Below are 18,927 nucleotides of genomic sequence, written 5' to 3'. Positions count from 1 at the left end.
TCCAATAGGAAACTGCAAAGTCACAGTTTATGCCACAAACAGGGAACAGCTACAGAAACAAAGTTATCACTCAGAACATCTGTAACTCCTGTATAAAGTGAACTTTGCACTCAGTGTCTTTGAATACATTGTGATCTTGTAAATCAGATACTTGATACAAAAAAATAAAACTATTAGAATTCACAGAAAAATCTAAAAGGTGCAGTGTCCTTGCATTGGGTTAAGCTTGGGGGCCTCCTCGCACTGAGAACCGCTGGGTCTCACTACCAATATTTTTTTTTTATGAAAAGCAATACAAACAGAGAAGTAAAAGATAATTCCTCCGAAGCTTAACGATCAGGATAAATTAAAAGAAACAAGAAGAAAAAAAATAATTCTCATAGCCTTTTCAAAAGAGCTCAGTGGAAACAGAGGTTTGTTTTCTTTACGAAACACCACCACAATTTCTGCAGCAGTAATATACCTAACAAGATCACAAGCTTTTCATGCTACCCAGTTACCAGCACAACTTAGGAAAGCCTAAACATGTGCTTAAGACAAAAGGATTGCATCAGATAAGTCAGTATAAACTCTGCCATTGATTTCAATCCCATCAAAATTTAATTCCCAAGCCAAGGGAAGCATTATTTTTGACATAACTTAGGTAACAGAAGTTGCAGAACATGTGTGCACTTGATATTGGCACTACTATCTGTTCTCTGACAGCACCCACGTACCACCCACCATCCCTGTTGTACTTGATGTTTAGAAATGCACCTGTGCATCTTCCTTCCACCTTCCACACACTGATCGCTGCGTTTCCCCCGTGTGCTGCTTTCCTTGTAACTTCCTCTCAGTTTATTCCTCCTACAAGAATTTATTCCCTGTCCAACTTTACCTCCTCCGCATGTAGGATCCGCATGGGAAGGTATTAATTCCAGAAAAAGAAATATGCCTTCAATTTTCATTAACCCTTCCTCGTTCCAAAACCAACATCCCTATTGAGTAAACAGCAACAGGGATATATATATATATATTTTTTTTTAACATCTACAGTCACTGATCAACCTGTCATCAGTCTTATGCCATTTGAGCTAACATTCCCTTCTTCCCAATGGGAAATACGAGAAAAGGAAATGCAGTAAAAGATACATCACCTCATAAGTACAACATCACCCTGGGCTTTCTACTAACTCAGCACAACTTCTCAACCAAAGCACCAGAAAACACTACTTAAATGCCAAGTGCCACAGATGCCGTACCTCCACTGCAATGTTTCATAAGATTTACCTTCTGTTTGTCACATGCATTTCAATTTCCCTAGGTTTAAAGTGGTTGCTTTTGACATTCACTGATGATTACTAACAGAGATATTAAGTAATCTTGTAAAATTATATACGGCAACTATCTTGCAAAAGACACTTTCAAAAAAAAAAAAATGAAGTACAGCAAACCAAAATAACATTTCTGGTTTGAAACTAGAAGCACAGGTGTGTTCTTGATTTTCAGTAGGGTGTAAATCATCCTTTCAGGCTGTAACATCAAACCAGAAGCATCTATGCTCCTTCCTCTCACTAGCTGGTGAAATGTGCAAACTACTGAAACGCTGCCCTCATCACGGGCCATCTCACACTCACTGGAAGTCCTGGGAGTCACAGCATTACTATTGGCTTGGAAGTTAACCTCTATCACCACATGCTGCTCCCCCAAGAAAGACACTAGGAGTCTCTAAATTACAGATTTAGAGGAAGTTAGCTTCCTTTTTTATCAAAAAACAGATTCTTGTTACAGATTTTCCTGTGTTATTTAGCTGTATCATTACAAATACAGAGGCTGAAAGTCAGTGCGACACACAAAAGTGTAGCTCATATGTTGGCTGGAAGCGGTCCGGATTCTCAAAAGACAGATAAAACCCCAAACACCTGGAAAAAGCCAAACACACAGAGCCCAGCTGCAAGAAAAAAAAAAATCCTTGTCTGAAATTATGTATTTGATTTAAAACAAAATAAAACACATACCCAACTAGACCAAAGACAAGTACAAATGAATATAAAATACAGTATGGTCAGGGTGTGATGATTACAGGGATGGACTGAGTGGCCACACAGCTCACTGCTAAAGAAAGGGGCAATCCTACTCCTACCCTTTCCTCCCTTGAAAACACTGGCTGCAAAAGCCTGCCTTGTCACTCATGGGACCTCTCCGTGCTCTAGCCTACTGGTTGCTTTCACCCCCCATCACCTTAGTTTAAAGCCTTACTCACCAAGTTCACCAGCTAATACGCAACAATATTGCTCCTCTTTTTCACACAGTGGGATAGAGAAGTGCTAGAATATTAGAGAAAATGGAACAAAACAATCAGACAGAACAAGGTAGAAATACTCCAGCATCTCCACCAAGAACTGGCTTGGACCAATTGGCCATAGTAACTGCGGTTTGATGTTGTCCTCTGCCAGCATCATCATGATGACTCCCCCATCAGGGCATCTCTGCACTGAAGTACAATGCAGAGCCACCAGCAGGTGTGGTGCTGGAGAAGTCCCTTCAGATCTAACCAGGTTGGTAGGTCTGATCCAGCTCAGGCCACGTCTGACCCAGCAGTTTCAGGCAAGGCATTTATATGGTTGTGTGAAACAGGATTTTTTTTTTTTTTTTTTTTTTAAGCCAGAAATAGTAAAGGTAACAAAGAACTTATTCTGCACCCACTAGAAGATCATCATGGAAGAGTCCGAACAAGGCTTTACATTCTCAGCCCATAAGAGACTGAAAGGCTCCTGAGGGATAAAACCAACAGCACTGAGAGCGAAGCAATCCAAGGACCACATTCACTTGTGCTGGGAAGCTACAGATCTCAGCAGTTAATGGTACAGTAGTGTACAGAAGCAGAAAGGAACAAACATGGGAAATGAAGTTTCATCATGCCCCATAAAAACAAGAGGTCTTTTTAGGTCAGAAATAAAATGCACTTCTACATTTCCACGAAGATCGGAATTGAATAAGAATCTAATAACTGACAATGATTTCATAATAAAGCATGTAATTAGGATTATATGAATAGAAGTACAGCCAAGCATAGCAATTTGTAAAAATGATACAAATCCTGTGCCAAATTCAATGTCGACATTATCATGGAAATTTCTCACAAGTATCCAACAGAAATCCAGCTACCAGGCAGTAAGTGAGAAATGCATTGTGTAATGTCTATAAACTCCATACAGACCACCCAAAAAGCCATAAAGCTCAGTGTACAGTAACTATCAAGTTTTCAAATTGCATTTTGCATCTGTAGCCAATATAGCTATATACAAACAAAATGGGCAAAATTTTCCCCTTATGCTACTAATCTGAAATCAACAATCCAGGAATTAACTTGGCTCACTGGTTTTATCCTTCCAAACTACCCGTAACTGATTTCACTGCTGGCTTGAATACTATTCCTTTAGCAGCTAGCTATATAGAAGCACAGTGCAAATAACTTTACCCACAGAAATAGAAAATTAATTTTAACATGGGCTATATGTAGTTACAGTTCTCTCTGTGTTTTAATTGGTAAAGGCAAGTATAGGAGGGAAGGCAGAAGGTTCAATTTTAGGTATTTTATTCAAAATGTTTGTGTTTGTCAAAGAAATCAGTATGACACTCAAGAGACAGGAGTCCTATCAAGAACAGCTCAGACCACCCTGATACATTTCATCCTGTCCAGTGCAGCTTGGTCTCTGTGGAACTGCGGCTCCAACTAAGTTGAGCCTTGGTCCCTGTCCACATCTAAGTTCTACATCTATGGCAAAGGCCAGGTAAAATGACTTACCCTGCAAAGAAAAAGGTCAAACCCCTCACATTCACCTTGGACTAAGAAAACACATATGGACAGTTATAAAAGTTCAGCTGGTGTAAAACAATTCTGCTAGAACTCAAGAGACAGGAAAGAATTAATGGAAAAAAAAAAAAGTCATATGCAATGGATCAACGGAGAAGGACAAAAGAAAGGTTTTCTTTCAGGGTTAAAAAAATACCACTCAGGACTGGTGAGCAACAACGAAAGTACTGGACAAACAAGGAATTAATGTTGCATCCTTTCCTTAGCATTTTCACTTTAACCTCTTCAGTGACGGAACTTACTGATGAAAGCATTCTTTTCTGAGGCAATTGAATAACTGAGGGTGGAAAAAGATTGCAAAGCCACCTGGGCTCCTCAGCACTGTCCTGCATAGACTGCCTCATGTCTATATTCTGGTTTCCTCCTCACCTCCATTTACTCTTTTTGCATACAAGTTGAACAGCCTTTTTCCCCAGGTTGTCCAAATGACATCAGGGAGAACCCTGAGTATACTGGTAAGACAAAGTCCAGTCCCTGGTGCCTTTCCTTGCTCTGTAAAAATACACAGAAGAAGTAGAACTGACATCTGTAAAGACAACTGCTTAGCCCTTGCAGCCCAGTACTAGAAGCATGCCTTGTTAATCTACGTCTACATAGAACTATCTGTCCATTTGACATTTCCACCACGTGTGCAAAAAAAATTATGATTCTTCAACAACATTCAATGTAGCCTCACTTAGGCTTCCCCTTTTTGAGGGGGGAACAAAAGAACTTCCTTAACAATAACACTCCTTCAGCAAAACTTGGAATTTCACATCTATTAAAAACATTCATACACTGTGCAAACTGATCTAAGGAGACCAGTTCCAGTGCACTGAGCTCAATATTCATTTTCCACATACTGCACCTGATCAGAACAGCCGTATTTGATGGAAATGGATATGCCAAGCACTATAAGCACAACTAAAATACAAACCTGTGAGTTTAAAGTGGGGAAGGGAGAAATCTGTCTCACAAAACCCTGCATGCCCTGGTGACACCTAAAACCAGGAGGATACTATTTATTGTTTCAGATTTAACAGCAAAAGGCAGTAATTTTCAGCTCTATACCTTCAAGGTGGTTTTCTCCCCCCTGTAATTCTTTATGGGGGCCCCCAAAGACATCTGGCCCAGCTTTACAGCTTGAGAAAAGCAGTACACCAGAGGGGTTTCCTTCATCAGACACTGCAACTACATTATTCATTCCTCAGGCACAGAAAGAACAAATAAGTAATCACTTGCTGATAGCGCTGTATAGATCATCCACCAGGACGGCCTTTTGACCAAAAAGGGGTCATTTAGCATATTACATTTTAAAACGCTCTGGTTACCTTAACGTGGACTGTGTAATTCCTTACCATTTTTTTCCTAATGAAATTAGAGCAACGTCCAATGGCAGAAAAGCAACTGACTGCTTTAAGCTGAATTTATGAAAGACTCCAATAGGAAGATGAAAAATTTCCTCCCATGAACTGCATATGCCCTTTTTCTTTTCCCAGAGAGTCATCTGTTTAAAGCCAGACTGCAACCTTTGCTAAACAGTTGTTTCATTTACTACCATGTATACACTTGGCTAATGGGAGGTAATGCTGCCCTACTGATTCTTCTGACATATTCTTTTTTTTAGAAATTGTATCAAATTTCCTAGTAAAAGTCAAGAACAATATTAAAAAAACAGTAATCTATATTGGCTTTTAGTGACTTACAAGATGTACTGACTTGATGAAGACAGATGCCACATGACAGAGAAAAATCCCACTAAAGTACTTCTATTTCAGGGTATTTTTTAAGCCACTTCTTGGCATTTGCACCTAAACTCATCCACAGCTGTATTTTCAATTGGAGGAATACAGCGTTTATAAGACGACAGATGATGATACTGAACATGCTGGCAAAGTCACATAAGGACTATGCAACCGATACATGACAGTCACTGGCAAAGATTCAAGCAGCTCCCATGGTCTACAGCTCACAGAAAGAATGAAGTAGAACTTCATTAATCAAAAATTAAAAGAAAAAAGCGTTTTTGCAGAATAAAGCCACTAAAACCAGCAGAAAAGAAATAATATTTCCCATTTACGTACTGCTTTACAGGAATGCAGAAAAATGCAGCACAGTAAGTTCACCTCTCCTTTCCCATCACTAACATGTAGCATTAGGCAGCCAGAAATACACATTGGGGGAAAAAAAACAACACAAAAACGCCAACACACTAGAACCACATCAGCTCCAAATGTAAATTAAAATTGTTTTCCTCGAAGAACATCTACCAGAGCCTCAGAAATTCTATTATATAACATAACATCTTAATTACCACTAATCTAGAAATCTGGGAAAGATCAGAGTGTGTAACTGTCGTCACCTATACCATACGCCTCATGGACGCCAAAGAACAGCGAGTGATCTTCTGCAAGTTACCAATGTTTTTCTCTCATGCTAGCAATTTATCACTATTCTACCAATTTGATACCTGATGATTTCCATTGTATTCCTATTCCTGCCCTCCATCCAAAACGTAAGCAAAATCACAAATTCACTCTCGAGTTGTATTTAGGAGAATGGACACAAGGTTCTTCTTGTCCTCCACAAAATAGTTAGCTAACCATCTTCAGCAGCTGAAGGAAACAGAAAAAGTTTCCTTCATAGTTCCCAAAACAGTTAAGAACTCTCCCATAAGGAATTACTAATAGCAAACTCCTAAATAAGCATGGGTTTAAACTCTCAGATGATTACTCCACTATCATTGTGAAGTCAGCATCTGGAAGCATGGGATTGAATGTGGGCTTTCTCAAGCACATAAGCTGCAGCAGATACAGTACTCCGAGTTTTAAAAGCTCCATTTTCTTTGCATATATCAAGCCAAACTTTTGATAAGGGTTAAGAAATAAACTGAAGAAAGCAACAACAAGTTAAAATATTCAAGCAATTTGAGGAAGACCTAAATAACACTGGGTTGCTTGAGATTTTAAACCTGCAGTGAGAACAACTGCTATACAACCTGTTGGTTGTATAGCAACATGTCTAAGAACAGCATAAGCCTACAGCCAAAAGGTATTTAGAACCACAGTATTTCCAGCAAGCACATTAGCAGATGGGAAAGTTGTACATTCAGTGCACTTTTATCCTGAAGAGGCTTAGAGAAGAAAAATTTAACTTGCACGCTCTCAGGCACAGGAGGTAGAAAAAGTCTTGAACAAAAATAGCAGGGGTATAAATCTGACTTTAAAGGTCCAATGTTTGATTTGCTAGCAACAAAGTAAAACAAAGCAACCAGAGAGGGAAGGCAGGGAGAAGGAATACAAGCTGTCTATGGCAAGCAAATGAAGTCCAGATCTCCTCAAACACCCTGTGTCCTGCTTAATGTTTCTCAAGTTCAGAGCATGACACCCTCCTTTCTGAAATGGTTTCAGCTGAAACGCTGGCCTAGACATCCCCTCAAACATTTATCTTTGCTGCTCAAACTTCATCCTTCAAGGGAAGGGGCAGTCGTGAAAAGAATCACAAAAACATCTGGACTTGTGAAGGCCAGACTGCAGGGTGAACCTTAGATGGTTCAGTCTCACTCCAAGCATATTTGATTCTCACGTTCTCTAAGTTAATAATCTTCTATGAGGCAGTACTTTAAGGCTCCATAGCCAGATGATCTTCTGAACACTCAGCTCAGAAAGCCATCAAGCATAGCCTAGAGAGTGTCACTAACCTGAGATGCACAAGAACTGATTTCCAGTCTCCCCGAAAACTGAGATTTGTGCATTGGACAAAGAGTTAAGGGGAAAACCAAGATAAAGACAACTCAAAATACAGAGGCTGCAACAAGACACTGCCCTTCACATGGCATGATTAACAACTATGAAAGAGCAATTCTAAGCAGCTGTTTAATAAGCAAAAACAAGTCAATGAGTACTAGTTTTAAGGACCATGAAATCTTAACAGGGAGACTGTTACTCACAGCTGTTTAATTCTGACTAATAAAGAGAAAAGTGTATGTATTTTTATGTTTCAAAGTACATAACTTAAGCCCCTTCTTACCCCAACCTGAAACATCACCTACTAGGAATGGCGGGGCCTGGAGCTGCCATTGTTTCTGTGGGTTCTTTCTGGGCTCTGTCTTTTCCTGGGTCTGCAGCAAGGTGAGATGGGATGGACAGCGGAAGCACAATAGCCACAGTTTTTCTCTCTCTCCTTCCTGTTCAACAAGGAAAGCTATCCCTCAGTTGGGTAGGCATCACGCATCTTGACATTTTATTACACGTTATCAGTTTAGAGCAAGTTAAAGATTGCAGCACAGCGAATGCACAGTACTAAATATGAAAGCAATAAACATACAGCTCTCTTGGAGGTTTCTGAGCCTCCCTTCTCAAATATATGAGTTTTCTTCACGTTTCTTCAATGAAAAAACTCAACCTTGTTGCAGTGGAAGGGTTTACAAAAGATCAAATTTTACTGTCTTACTCCTACCCAATCCAAGCTTGAGTTGCAATATACAAGCAGAACAAAGACCAGTGCTTTTAAAACAGACCCAGGCAGTCTGTTGGCTTCCATTAGCTTGTCTCCCACCCTCCGTATTAACAGAACTCCAAAAGACACAGAACAGTTGAACTGTTTTCACAAGTACATTTACCACCCTATCGGTAGTATCATAATACAACATTTATGATTAACTCCATAGATGCCCTCCACTGGGAACTATCCACAGGGTTAACTGCTTTCACATCAGCTAGAAGCCAAAATAGAATTAGGGGAAAAAAAAATCCACAGTAGGCAATATTCAGAAGTTTTGCTCCAGGACAAATCCCGGCCTTATCTGTACCAACATCAATCCAGCATAACTCCAGTGTAGGTATGCCGAGTCAGACATACTCAGCTGTAATCAAAATATATCCCTGAATTTTACTCACAGATTTTTGTATCTAAAACCTATGCAACTTCCCCCCTACTTCTGCAGACTAAAGAAACCACCACCCAATACAGAAGGAGGCAGGCAACAACACACTTCAGTTACGACTGGTATGAATTAGTAGAAGGGAGTTAATAGAGGGTCTCTTCCCCCCATAAACACAACGTTTCCACTCTGCACTCAGCACCCTTGAAACGTCCCCACATCCGACCATGCACCCACAATGGATTAATTTCTAGATACAAGTTTTAGAGAAGAAGCAGGGAAAGCAGAAAGCATTTGGGGTCTTGTAAACAAAGCAAGTTACTACCACTAGCTCGGGGGTTAGTAAATCAGAAATCTATGTTCAAGCTTTGCTGTTAGTGTCAGGCAGCAGGCTTTCTTTCAGACTGTGCAGGCAGAAGACAGGTGCTATGTTGGAAGGCAGCATGTTCCCCCTCCCTAGCAACCTAAGAGGAAAGGCTAGTAAGCAAGATAAAATACAAAATCTCCACTTGGAATATTTTTTTCTTTTCTGCAAGACAGCAAATACCCCCATCTTTAAAGTGTTAAGGGGTTTTAAGTTATAAGTAACTCTTAGCCTTTCCCTTGTACTTCATATATCATTTATTCATACATATGGTGTGCCTTGGCTACAGCTCGCATATTACAAATAGCCAAATGGATAGTTACTGATTTCATGAAGTGCCCCCAACACAAAAGAATCTTTGATTTCTGGTTCAGTTTAATTGAAGGTCATGCTCAGGTTCCAAAGGAAATTAGATTGGGCAGGATTTGCCCTGGGGTTCCATAATGCTGGTCAATCTCCATCCAAAAAAATGTTTCCAGCCCTATTTGTTTAGCTACGACTCTCTTGCCTTCTCCTTCCTGGAAGCATTCCTCATGTCTTTCCCCAAATAACTCAACTGTTTGTTTAGCTGAGAAACACTCCTGGTAGCATGGAACAGTTTTTCTTCAGCTGGTGGGTGACATCATCTTAATGCCTTTCACATGAGAAGAGAAGCACAAACCACATCACTAACACATGTAACGTGTCCAGGTTACCTGCCTTGCTGGGTTATGGAAGGGGTCCAACATGTTAATCCTTGTGTTCCACTAAGACCCTTCATGTTCCACCACACTTTGGAAAGGACCTATTGACCCACTTTGGCTAGATGGTTGATTCCCACAAAAGTCTGGCTCTGTGACCTGCCTCCCAACATGGCTACCATGTCCAATTAAGTAGAAGCCTTGTCATGAGGTGGGCGATAGAGAAGAAGGCAATGTTGTACCTGAGCCTATTGTATGTCCAACGGAGTCAAAGGAAAGAACCACTGAATCTGTAACACAAGAGTACAAGTTCATTTTCCCCATTTTCTTAGCACCATTTCTTGCTGTATCATTTTCTTGTTATTTTGCTTAAATACCTCCTTATGCTCCCTTCTGCCAGGAAGCAGAACAACTTCACCAGCCAGGCAAAACAACAGGCATCTAGCAAAAGGCAAACTCTGCAGTACGCAACAAATCACAACGTCATTACCTAAAGTAGCTACAATTTATTGAAAATAATTTCCTTTTATACCTGACCAGTTTGGTCAACCTTACCAAAATGGAATCATAATATGCTTTGGACTGCTAGCCTGGAGAGCTTTTTCTTATCAAAGGCGTTATCAATATTTTGTCCCCACTTAGGGGACTCATCTGTTACAATCAGCTCATCCTTGACACTATTTGCTAAGCAAAGTATTTCGTGGCTCTTGCAGTTCTCACCGTGTTTTCCACATTTTTACTCACACTAATGGCTTCTCAATCTATGAATATCCTTCCCCTTTGTACTACATGCAGCACATTTGCCAAGTATCAAGAAAATACAACGTCTCTACTTGATACCCTTTTATTTTGCCATCTGGGGATCACAATAGTGCTTTTATCCACGATCGCAATGACAACTCTTGCTCACCCTTTAAAGCCTGGTACTTTTAGTCACCGTTTCATATGATAGGGCACACTTTGCTTCAATTGTAGATTACAGTCCCCAGGTTTTTATATGCAACTTGACTTTTGGCCACATAGAAACCTTTATTGCCTGCTTGCACTTAGCTTACCGCATGATTCAGACCCCTTTATTAGTCATTCACTTTCCTCATTTACCACTCTCCCAGCCTAGAACCTGTTTGCAAAATTTATTAGTAGTAATTCAATATTTTGTTCCAAGTGGAGCTGCAATATGGTACCATGCTCAATGGTGGGCATTTTTTCCAGCTTTATTCCTACTTAAGACAAACCAACCATTCTTTTGGTAGTAAGCCTCCTGGTTTGCCATCCATTCTGATGCCAATCCCAGCTGAAGAAGGAAGTTACTGAACTCTACTCCACCACCAGTGGAGCAGAATTGAGCCCAGAACTTCAAGGCAACTTGCCAATGGGTAAAAGACAGCAAAGAACAAACCGCCACAATAGGTTTAATGATTTTATGGAATGAGAAGCTTTAAACTTACACAGCAATAGCAGAACTGCCTTTCACCTTCAGCTAAATTAATAGATTGAATCCCTTAAAGTTTCTCTTTGTAACTTAAGGCCTCAGATGCCGCCAGCTTATCACACATCCTTGGCAGCACCACAGCAGCTGCCTCAATACAAGCCCTCGGCACAAGGCAGAAAGCCCAAGCACAGTCAGATTTACCGTGCTGAAAAGAGGTTAAGCTCCTACTGCATCACCTTACATTTCGGCAGGCTACAATCACAGACGTTGACAGTTACCACCTTTCAGCTGACAATAACTTGACATAGGACTGAGCCCTTGGCTTTTCTATACTGTATATCACCTTCATGCTTATTTTCCCATTCTTACAAATTCAGTAAGAAAGTGCTAATTTTCAAAATAAACAGACTAAAACTGTTCATTTAACTGGATTTAAAACAATTTTAAAAGTAGGTTTGTGCTGTCCCATGTCCAAAATTATAGTAGTAACAAAAAAAAAAAAAAAAAAGATAGATATTACTAGTCTCAAAACTTATTCCAATAAAAATAAAAATCCATCTGGACTTAACAACTGTATTTCCTCTTTTGGGGATAAAATTCAGACATCCTTATATTATTCTAAATAGCAAGGGGTTTAATTCATTTTAACTGTGTTAAATTCATCTGCCATCAATTAATTCTGAAGTATCTCTGTGGGGTTGTACTTTTAAAAAACTGTTGAGATTTTTATCAACATTAACTATTACTTTGTAGTTATTGCCAAATTTATATGTTGTTCATTTTCCTGCAATATATTTTGCACTCAAACACTGCGCATGAAATATTAGGACCTATCTAAGAATGGCTGAAAAGCATTGCAAGCACCAAATTAATACCACTCTTGCAGCCCACAAAAATAGTATAATGTTTCATTCCTTTAAATGAGAATGCTATCTTCCTCATATAAACAAAAAAATTACAAGCAGAGCAAACATGTGAGCTCCCTGTTCCAGTCCAGTCCTCCACATGACTATTAGTTTCACAGTTTCAACCTCAAACTCACGGTGAATAACCTGTATTACAGTCAATTTCCCCCTCTGTCCCCACAAGTAATTTCACAAACCACAGACCTTTATTAAACCACTGTGTTTATTTCTGGCATTAAAAACTTCAAAAGTTAAAAAGCTATAAATTTGAAAAAGGCTGAGAAGATAATATGTCACCTTTCTTCCACCCAGACAGCTATTCACATTCAGCCAAATTCAGAGCTACAGGTTATTTTTCTCAGAAGTTGATGGAGATAACCGTTTCCTTGAGGCAAGCCAGATTTATTTGCAAATACACTGAGTCCTGCTTCCAAAACCAAAAGCAAAGTTTGCTTCTAGCTTCAAATCTCTTCCAGTCATCACTCAGTTCAAAGTCCTCCTGGCTTTCTAGACATTTTTTTGCAGAGACAAAGTGGCTGCTCAGTCTGTGCCCAGTGCCTTCCCTCTCACAAAGGCAACCTTCAAAGGCTCCACCTTTCAAAACTTAGTAAGACACAATGTAAAACATATTCACTCACATGTGCCCTTGCTTTAAGTGCCACGAAGCATTTATGTCTGAAGGAGCAGTCTATAACCTTTCAGCTACCTACTTCCATAAAGCATCCAAAATGTTCTCCTCCTGCCTTCTTAACTGGAAGGGCAGTCTTTATGGCCAAATCATGAAGTCTGACACCCAACAAGTTGCCAGTACGCACAGCTTAAAGCCACACACATCACAATGCCAGCCTTTTACATCTGTTTTCATGTTAGCTACAATCATTTTTCAAGGGCTGCAGCAGTTTAAAAAGGAAAAGGGGGGGGGGGGGGGGGGGGGGGGGGGAATCAAACAAGATACAGCAAAATCCAAATGCAATTCTGGATCTGATCCAATCCATCAGAAGAAGTAAAGACAGCAGAAATACTTATTTAGAAGGCACTCAGTGCCAGGAATAACAATGGCTGAGACCTCACCAGCCAGAGTGCAAAGCTGCTTTGGGTCACTTTGTGTCAACTTTGGGTTAGAGTCACACTGAGACCTATGTTCTGGGTTACTTTCCCCACCCACCCTCCAGCTAGACCACCAAAAATTGGACCAACATATGAATCTGCCCCATCATCCCCCAAAAACCAGTGCTGTCCAGGGCTACCTGAATGTGCTCCATCACAGCCTTTTTGGAGTGTGGAGGAGTGCTGTATGAGACTCCTCTTCCAGGAGAGTTCACTCCTATGGAACAAACACAAGGATCCCATTTGGTTCAGGAACCAGGAGCTCCAAGACAGGCTGTGCAGGTAGACTCAAGCTGCTCCGGGAACAAATGTAAACTGTTCCAACAATGCTCCATACTGGAGATAGAGCTGAACTTAACTTCAAAAGAACACAATTGGATTTACATAGTTCTGTCCTGAAGTTAAAAAAACCCTGCAAATCTGAGGTGCTACATCTGTGGCTGCACTTACACCACAATCCAGATAGAATCAATCCTCATACCTGGGTGGTTTATTTCAAGGCAAGGGAGGCACTTCAAGTGTTGCTAACCCCTTACCTCTTCACGTACACACATCCCTTTCCACTTCAATGTCCCCATCTTAGATCTCCTGCAAATCCTTCCTCCTGTTTGTTTTGTTAGCCATGATCCTTCTCAGGGTCTGGGTAACTCTGCGCCGTGCCACCCTGCCCCCAGCACAGGCAAAATAAATTATCTCGCTGCATATATTATGTGCCTTAGATCTAGGCATTTCTGGACACCAGAAAAGCATTGAACTACTATTCCTTACAGACTGCCATGTTTTTTCCACTACTCTAGTCTCTGAACAGAAAAATAAATGAAGGTTTGGGTCTTCATAAAGGAGCGATGGTCCTGACCAAAAAATGCAGATTTGTATGAGACAGAGAAACAAGGCCATGTTGGAAAACACCTTAAGTTTCATACTCAAAAAAAGAGATATGGACACCACAGGATAAACATTCAATAGCATGCTGGGTACTGCACTCAAGAGGTGTGTGGAAACAGGTCTTCAAGCCCAGTTGTGTCAAGTTCCTGAAATCATGTAAAAGCAAATACATGGACCAACTTCCAATGCAAATATTGTCCTTGCTTTGATTTCATCATTGATGAAAATGCAATATACAAACTGAAAACAAACAGTGGCAATACAGAAGAAGAACAGCAAATATAATCCACTTTTAATCAAGAACGGTGTATAACCTATACGTTTACCTAAATGCTGTTTCAGAATTTCAGTTAGGACTTTTACAGTAAGTCCCTCCGAGAAGCCACAAACTTTTTTTGCTTTCTACAGATTGTCCCTGCAAGGATTTGTAGATATTTGTCTCATTCTATTGGAAACCAAAGAAGCTGAACCAGTAACTTCTCTTATCCTTTTTCATTTAAAAAAAAAAAAATACAAACAAAACACAAAACCAGACTTCAGCAATAAACCAACTTCCCGGAGGGGGTGGGTAAAAGAAAAGTCAGTAAAAAAATGATTGCATGCTGCTTTGGAAGTGGTCCTGAGAAACCACAAACCATCAGTCCCACAGGAGTTATAAGAGTTTAATAATAAAGGCTTAACACAGCCTTGATACCACATACCATTACAGTAATATACTCCACAGACCAAGCCAAACAGGGAATACAATAATACATCCAACATAAGGCTGTAATTTGGCACATCCTCATACAGAGACTGAAGCTCTGAGGTCTGTATTGCTTTCTTCTACGCATAATCACTGCTAAGTTTCTCATTTCATACCCCTGCTCTCCAAATACTCTGATGGACTCCTGCAGAACTGGAACCTGTATTTAGTAACATTCAATGTAATTTCTATCTCCAGAGCTTGCTCAGAGACCAGATATCCTGCAGAGGTCCATCACCTGGACTGGGGATGGCAACTGTAGTAATAACATTAAAGAATACCATTTTGATTTTAATCAGAATGAAAAGATTTTAGGTGCTGCTTTTTTACCACAGAATTAAACCATTCATAAAAAAAGGGTCTGTCATTCAGCTGTTTCTCTTTTTCAGCTGAGTGCTGAAAAGGATAGGATCAAACACCCCAATGGCCATCAAAATTTTTTTTTCTGTTTGAGATCAGTATTCTATAAGATGACATATACCAGAGTAGGAACACAATGCACAAAACACTTCATAACTTAGTGACAAGAAGGCCAGTAATAACAAAAACTATCCTTATATTTCATCTAGTCAGAAAACAAGGTTCACAAAAGCAGTGCCACTGTCAGAAAACATGCTACTGTCAGGATTCATTTGGCAAGAAGATCTGTCTTGGAACATTCCCTGCCTTAAAATAAAAAAAATTTGGAAAACCCTTCACACTCATCATGACTACAGAACACTCCGAATAATTCTTATATCCAAGGAATTGAAGGGAATTAAGTAATTCCAGTTCTATTTCACAGATATCTTGCTTAGGTATCTAAAGCATGAACATCTTTCCTCAGACTTGGTAAAACAGAAGAACTGCCTGCACTTACGAATTACTCAACAGGGCATCCTTCACTTCCTAATGCTTTGGTTTACTTTCTGAAGACCAGTTTAGGGAAGGGCTAAGTAATTTATTCAATCTAATGATAAATGCCACCCTACAAATTCATTAAGTATCCTACTTTTGTACTAATGTTGCATTCCCCTCCCACTGCTTGGTTTATTCCACTTTATTAAGCTCTTTCTTCTATAGTACAACTGATTTTCCTACTTCTCCAACTTTTTCTGAACAGAATGAGATGGCTCTGTGCTAAAAGCAGTGGTCACTACAGGAACATCTATATCACAGCTTCAACGATGCTCTGAGTTACTCATACTTTTAATTCAAAACTCAAGGCACTAATTATGACATCCTCTATGCACCACCTCATACAGCATCAGTGAAGGTCAAAGAAAACCTATGTAACATAACTCTTACTAGTAACATCAGCTTCTACCTAGATACTCTGCGAAAAACAGTCAGTAGTGTTCCCATGCTTAGATACCACAAGAACTTACAGTCTCATGTGTACTGTTTGAGTAGAGCTATTCTAACACTTTCAAAACCCAAGATGAGGAATACATAAAGACGACACACACACAGCACAGGCGCACTTCCTAACCACAGGCGTGCAAAGTAACAGCAGTAAATACAGGCAGTGCAAGTTTTGGCAAGCACACTGGATGAAGACTTCAGTCCAGTGCTGTCTGCAACTGATAGGAGACCCAGGTTCAAAGTTCAAACTTATCGCCTTTATGGGAAGGGAAAAGTCACTCAGCAACAGGAAACATCTGATAATAAAGAACGCTTCCAGAAAACTCTGGATTTTCTACTTTTTAAAATTGTCTTAAAATAAGGCTGTATTACAGTGTTCCTGTTGCACTAAATCTGAATGCCTGTCCTGTGTGCCACCTGGCTATATTTGCGTTAGTATGAAGATGTGGGTGCAGGCTGGTGCTTGTTTTGTGTAACGCCTGTGGGGGAAGGTTCACTCTCACTTGAGAATGCCATAAAGATGGAAAAAAATCATTCTGATCTAAATATTAATTTACTTATGCACTGTACAAAGTTGAAAAGTTTCTGCATTGCTGCTCTAGCCAGCATCTCTTTAAATACTAGTCTCATTTATATAGTACTAACTTTTTAAGCATACCGTACTGAAGAAGGCTACGCAGGTTCTCTCTCCATTTCTGTGGCTGACCCAACTACACATCTTTATATTGACAGATGACTTCACAGCCAAGCTTAGAGTTGCACCCAAATTCCTTGGCCATCCACTCTGCCCAGATGTCAGGTCCCTTTTTTGCTTCAGCCCGGAACCAGCCAGTTGCCACACGGAGACTCGACAGAGCGAGGAGGCTCAGGCACAGGCTGTGCCCCGGGGAGCGCAGACACAGCTGGTTCAGAGCTCTTGTCTGCAAGCTCGTCACCAAACTAAACCTCAGCCAGTACGGTGATCTGGCTATTACCTGTGCAACCCTGAACAAATCCTCTGATGAAATTAAGTGTTTCTCATCTGTAAAAATAAGCAACCTGCTTTTTTTCAAAGAACCTTGGAAAAAAAGGCTTGAGAGCTAAGAATGGATATAGCAAAGTATTATCACTTGCCTCAGTTTTATGTGGCATCAAGATCTAACGGTTACATTGTAAACTGCAAAGTAATTCTCTATCAGCTCTCAATTTCCTGTCATTTAATTGAAACTACAACTCTCTTAGTGATACAGAAGTTGAAAGACGTAGTAGTATTTCTTCCACGAACATTTATGAATTTCATGGAACTTAACCAACTTCTACACTTGCTGTTGTGCACATTGCTCCTTTTCCATCAAGGCGTTCATAATGAAGCTGCAAATTAACTAAGCAAGAAACAACACTCATGTTCTGAACAGATGTATTTTTAAGATGTTCTAAGCATGCCAATTTTCTTTGTTCTGCAATGAATGAACTGAATGAAAAGATGGTGTCCTGCGCCAGCTGGCAAATGCTTCAGAAGGATATTACATTGCTATTGTCTTCAGCAGTGCTCAAATAACAGTTTGGTAGCAGGAAGGGCTGGTATGTTTTGCTCGTAAGATCAGTATTATCTGGATCTACTACATAACTTTGCATCACCACGACCAACAAAACTCTGGGCACAAGGGAACACGATGCTTCGCTCCAAGCATCCAGTACGTGTAGCTCCTCAGTGCCTGCCACAGCTCCCTAAGCAGGGGAAGACCAACCACCACAAGAGGTGGGCAAACAGTCCCCAAGCGCAAAGGAGAAGGGGAGACCAAGGTGCTGCAAAAGTTCAGTGAAAATATACTTGGCTTTGAGGAAGGCAGCTGTAGAGAAGGTCCAGATCTGCCATAAGGCTACAAAACCAAACACGCCAAACTGTACCAATAAAGCTGGTACCTGAGAGGTTTTTCTCTTGACAGAGAGAAATCCTTTAATTAATCCCAAGCAGCGCCTCAGTATTTTAAGGAGCTCAAGATCTCCTAAGCCAAGTCTTATATTTTGGTTTCAATTATTATTGCAGCACTCTGTCATACACCCAAATTCCATAGTGGAACACGCAATAAATTACAGAACAGTAAAACTGCTCTCTTCTAAGCTTACAATCCACGTGGCAAGACAGAAAATGCATATTGGCAGCTAGGGAATTACACAGGAACAAATGCAAAAACATGGGACAGTAAGATAGTACCAGCTCAGTTCAAGAAATTTTCTTGAGCATCAGTGGTAGTACGTTTTCAATCAAAGCAATATGAAGCAAAACCATATTTTGTTTCTGAATAAAAGATTCACTCCTTTCATCTAGAAATACAGTATTTATGCACTCAAATATAAAGCACTTGCTTTAGGTTCAGAATATGTATCTTCTTCTGAATGTGTCCCTCCAGCTAATACTTCAAAATTATGAATTCTTTAACACATTTCTTTCAAAAGGGTCACTACTAGTATTTCCTAGATAATCTCAGTAACAAAACAACACTGCAGCTGTCTATTATTAAAATTAACAGCAAACTTGTACACTGGATATATCAGGAGCACAGAAGAAGTTGTATTTAGACTTACCTGTATATGACTGTTGGATCTAACTATTAGGAATATTTAGAGGATAGACCAATTTAACCACTGATGTAAGACAGAAAACTACCAAATTTACAGTAAATCTCGTGTCTGTGTGGAATGTGTCTAATATTAGCACAGCCATTATTTAGTTCAGCCAAGAATACTGGACAGGAAGGTTACAGATCA

General features: G+C 40.0%; 1 protein-coding gene across 6 annotated transcripts in view; it reads right to left on the bottom strand.

Annotated features, from left to right (window-relative positions):
• The window catches only part of ST3GAL3 (ST3 beta-galactoside alpha-2,3-sialyltransferase 3), a 184,520-nt gene that overhangs the window by 132,027 nt on the left and 33,566 nt on the right, over positions 1-18,927 (bottom strand). For 3 of the 6 annotated variants that reach the window (XM_040611242.1, XM_040611239.1, XM_040611240.1), the window contains exons 3-4: positions 10,004-10,051; positions 7,887-8,021 (exon numbers count right to left, since the gene is read on the bottom strand). The exons of 1 other annotated variant lie outside the window; for it this stretch is intronic. In XM_040611242.1, coding sequence (XP_040467176.1) covers positions 7,887-8,021; positions 10,004-10,051 — 183 coding nt within the window. Of the gene's footprint in view, positions 1-7,882; positions 8,022-10,003; positions 10,052-18,927 lie in introns of those variants that run through there. 2 more of the 6 variants (XM_040611241.1, XM_040611244.1) reach the window with 2 other exon arrangements.

This window comes from Falco naumanni, chromosome 11 (assembly GCF_017639655.2).
Source record: "Falco naumanni isolate bFalNau1 chromosome 11, bFalNau1.pat, whole genome shotgun sequence".
NCBI classification, from domain to species: domain Eukaryota; kingdom Metazoa; phylum Chordata; class Aves; order Falconiformes; family Falconidae; genus Falco; species Falco naumanni.
Note: the sequence above shows the minus strand (reverse complement) of the source record. Positions and strands in the feature narration are given on the sequence as shown.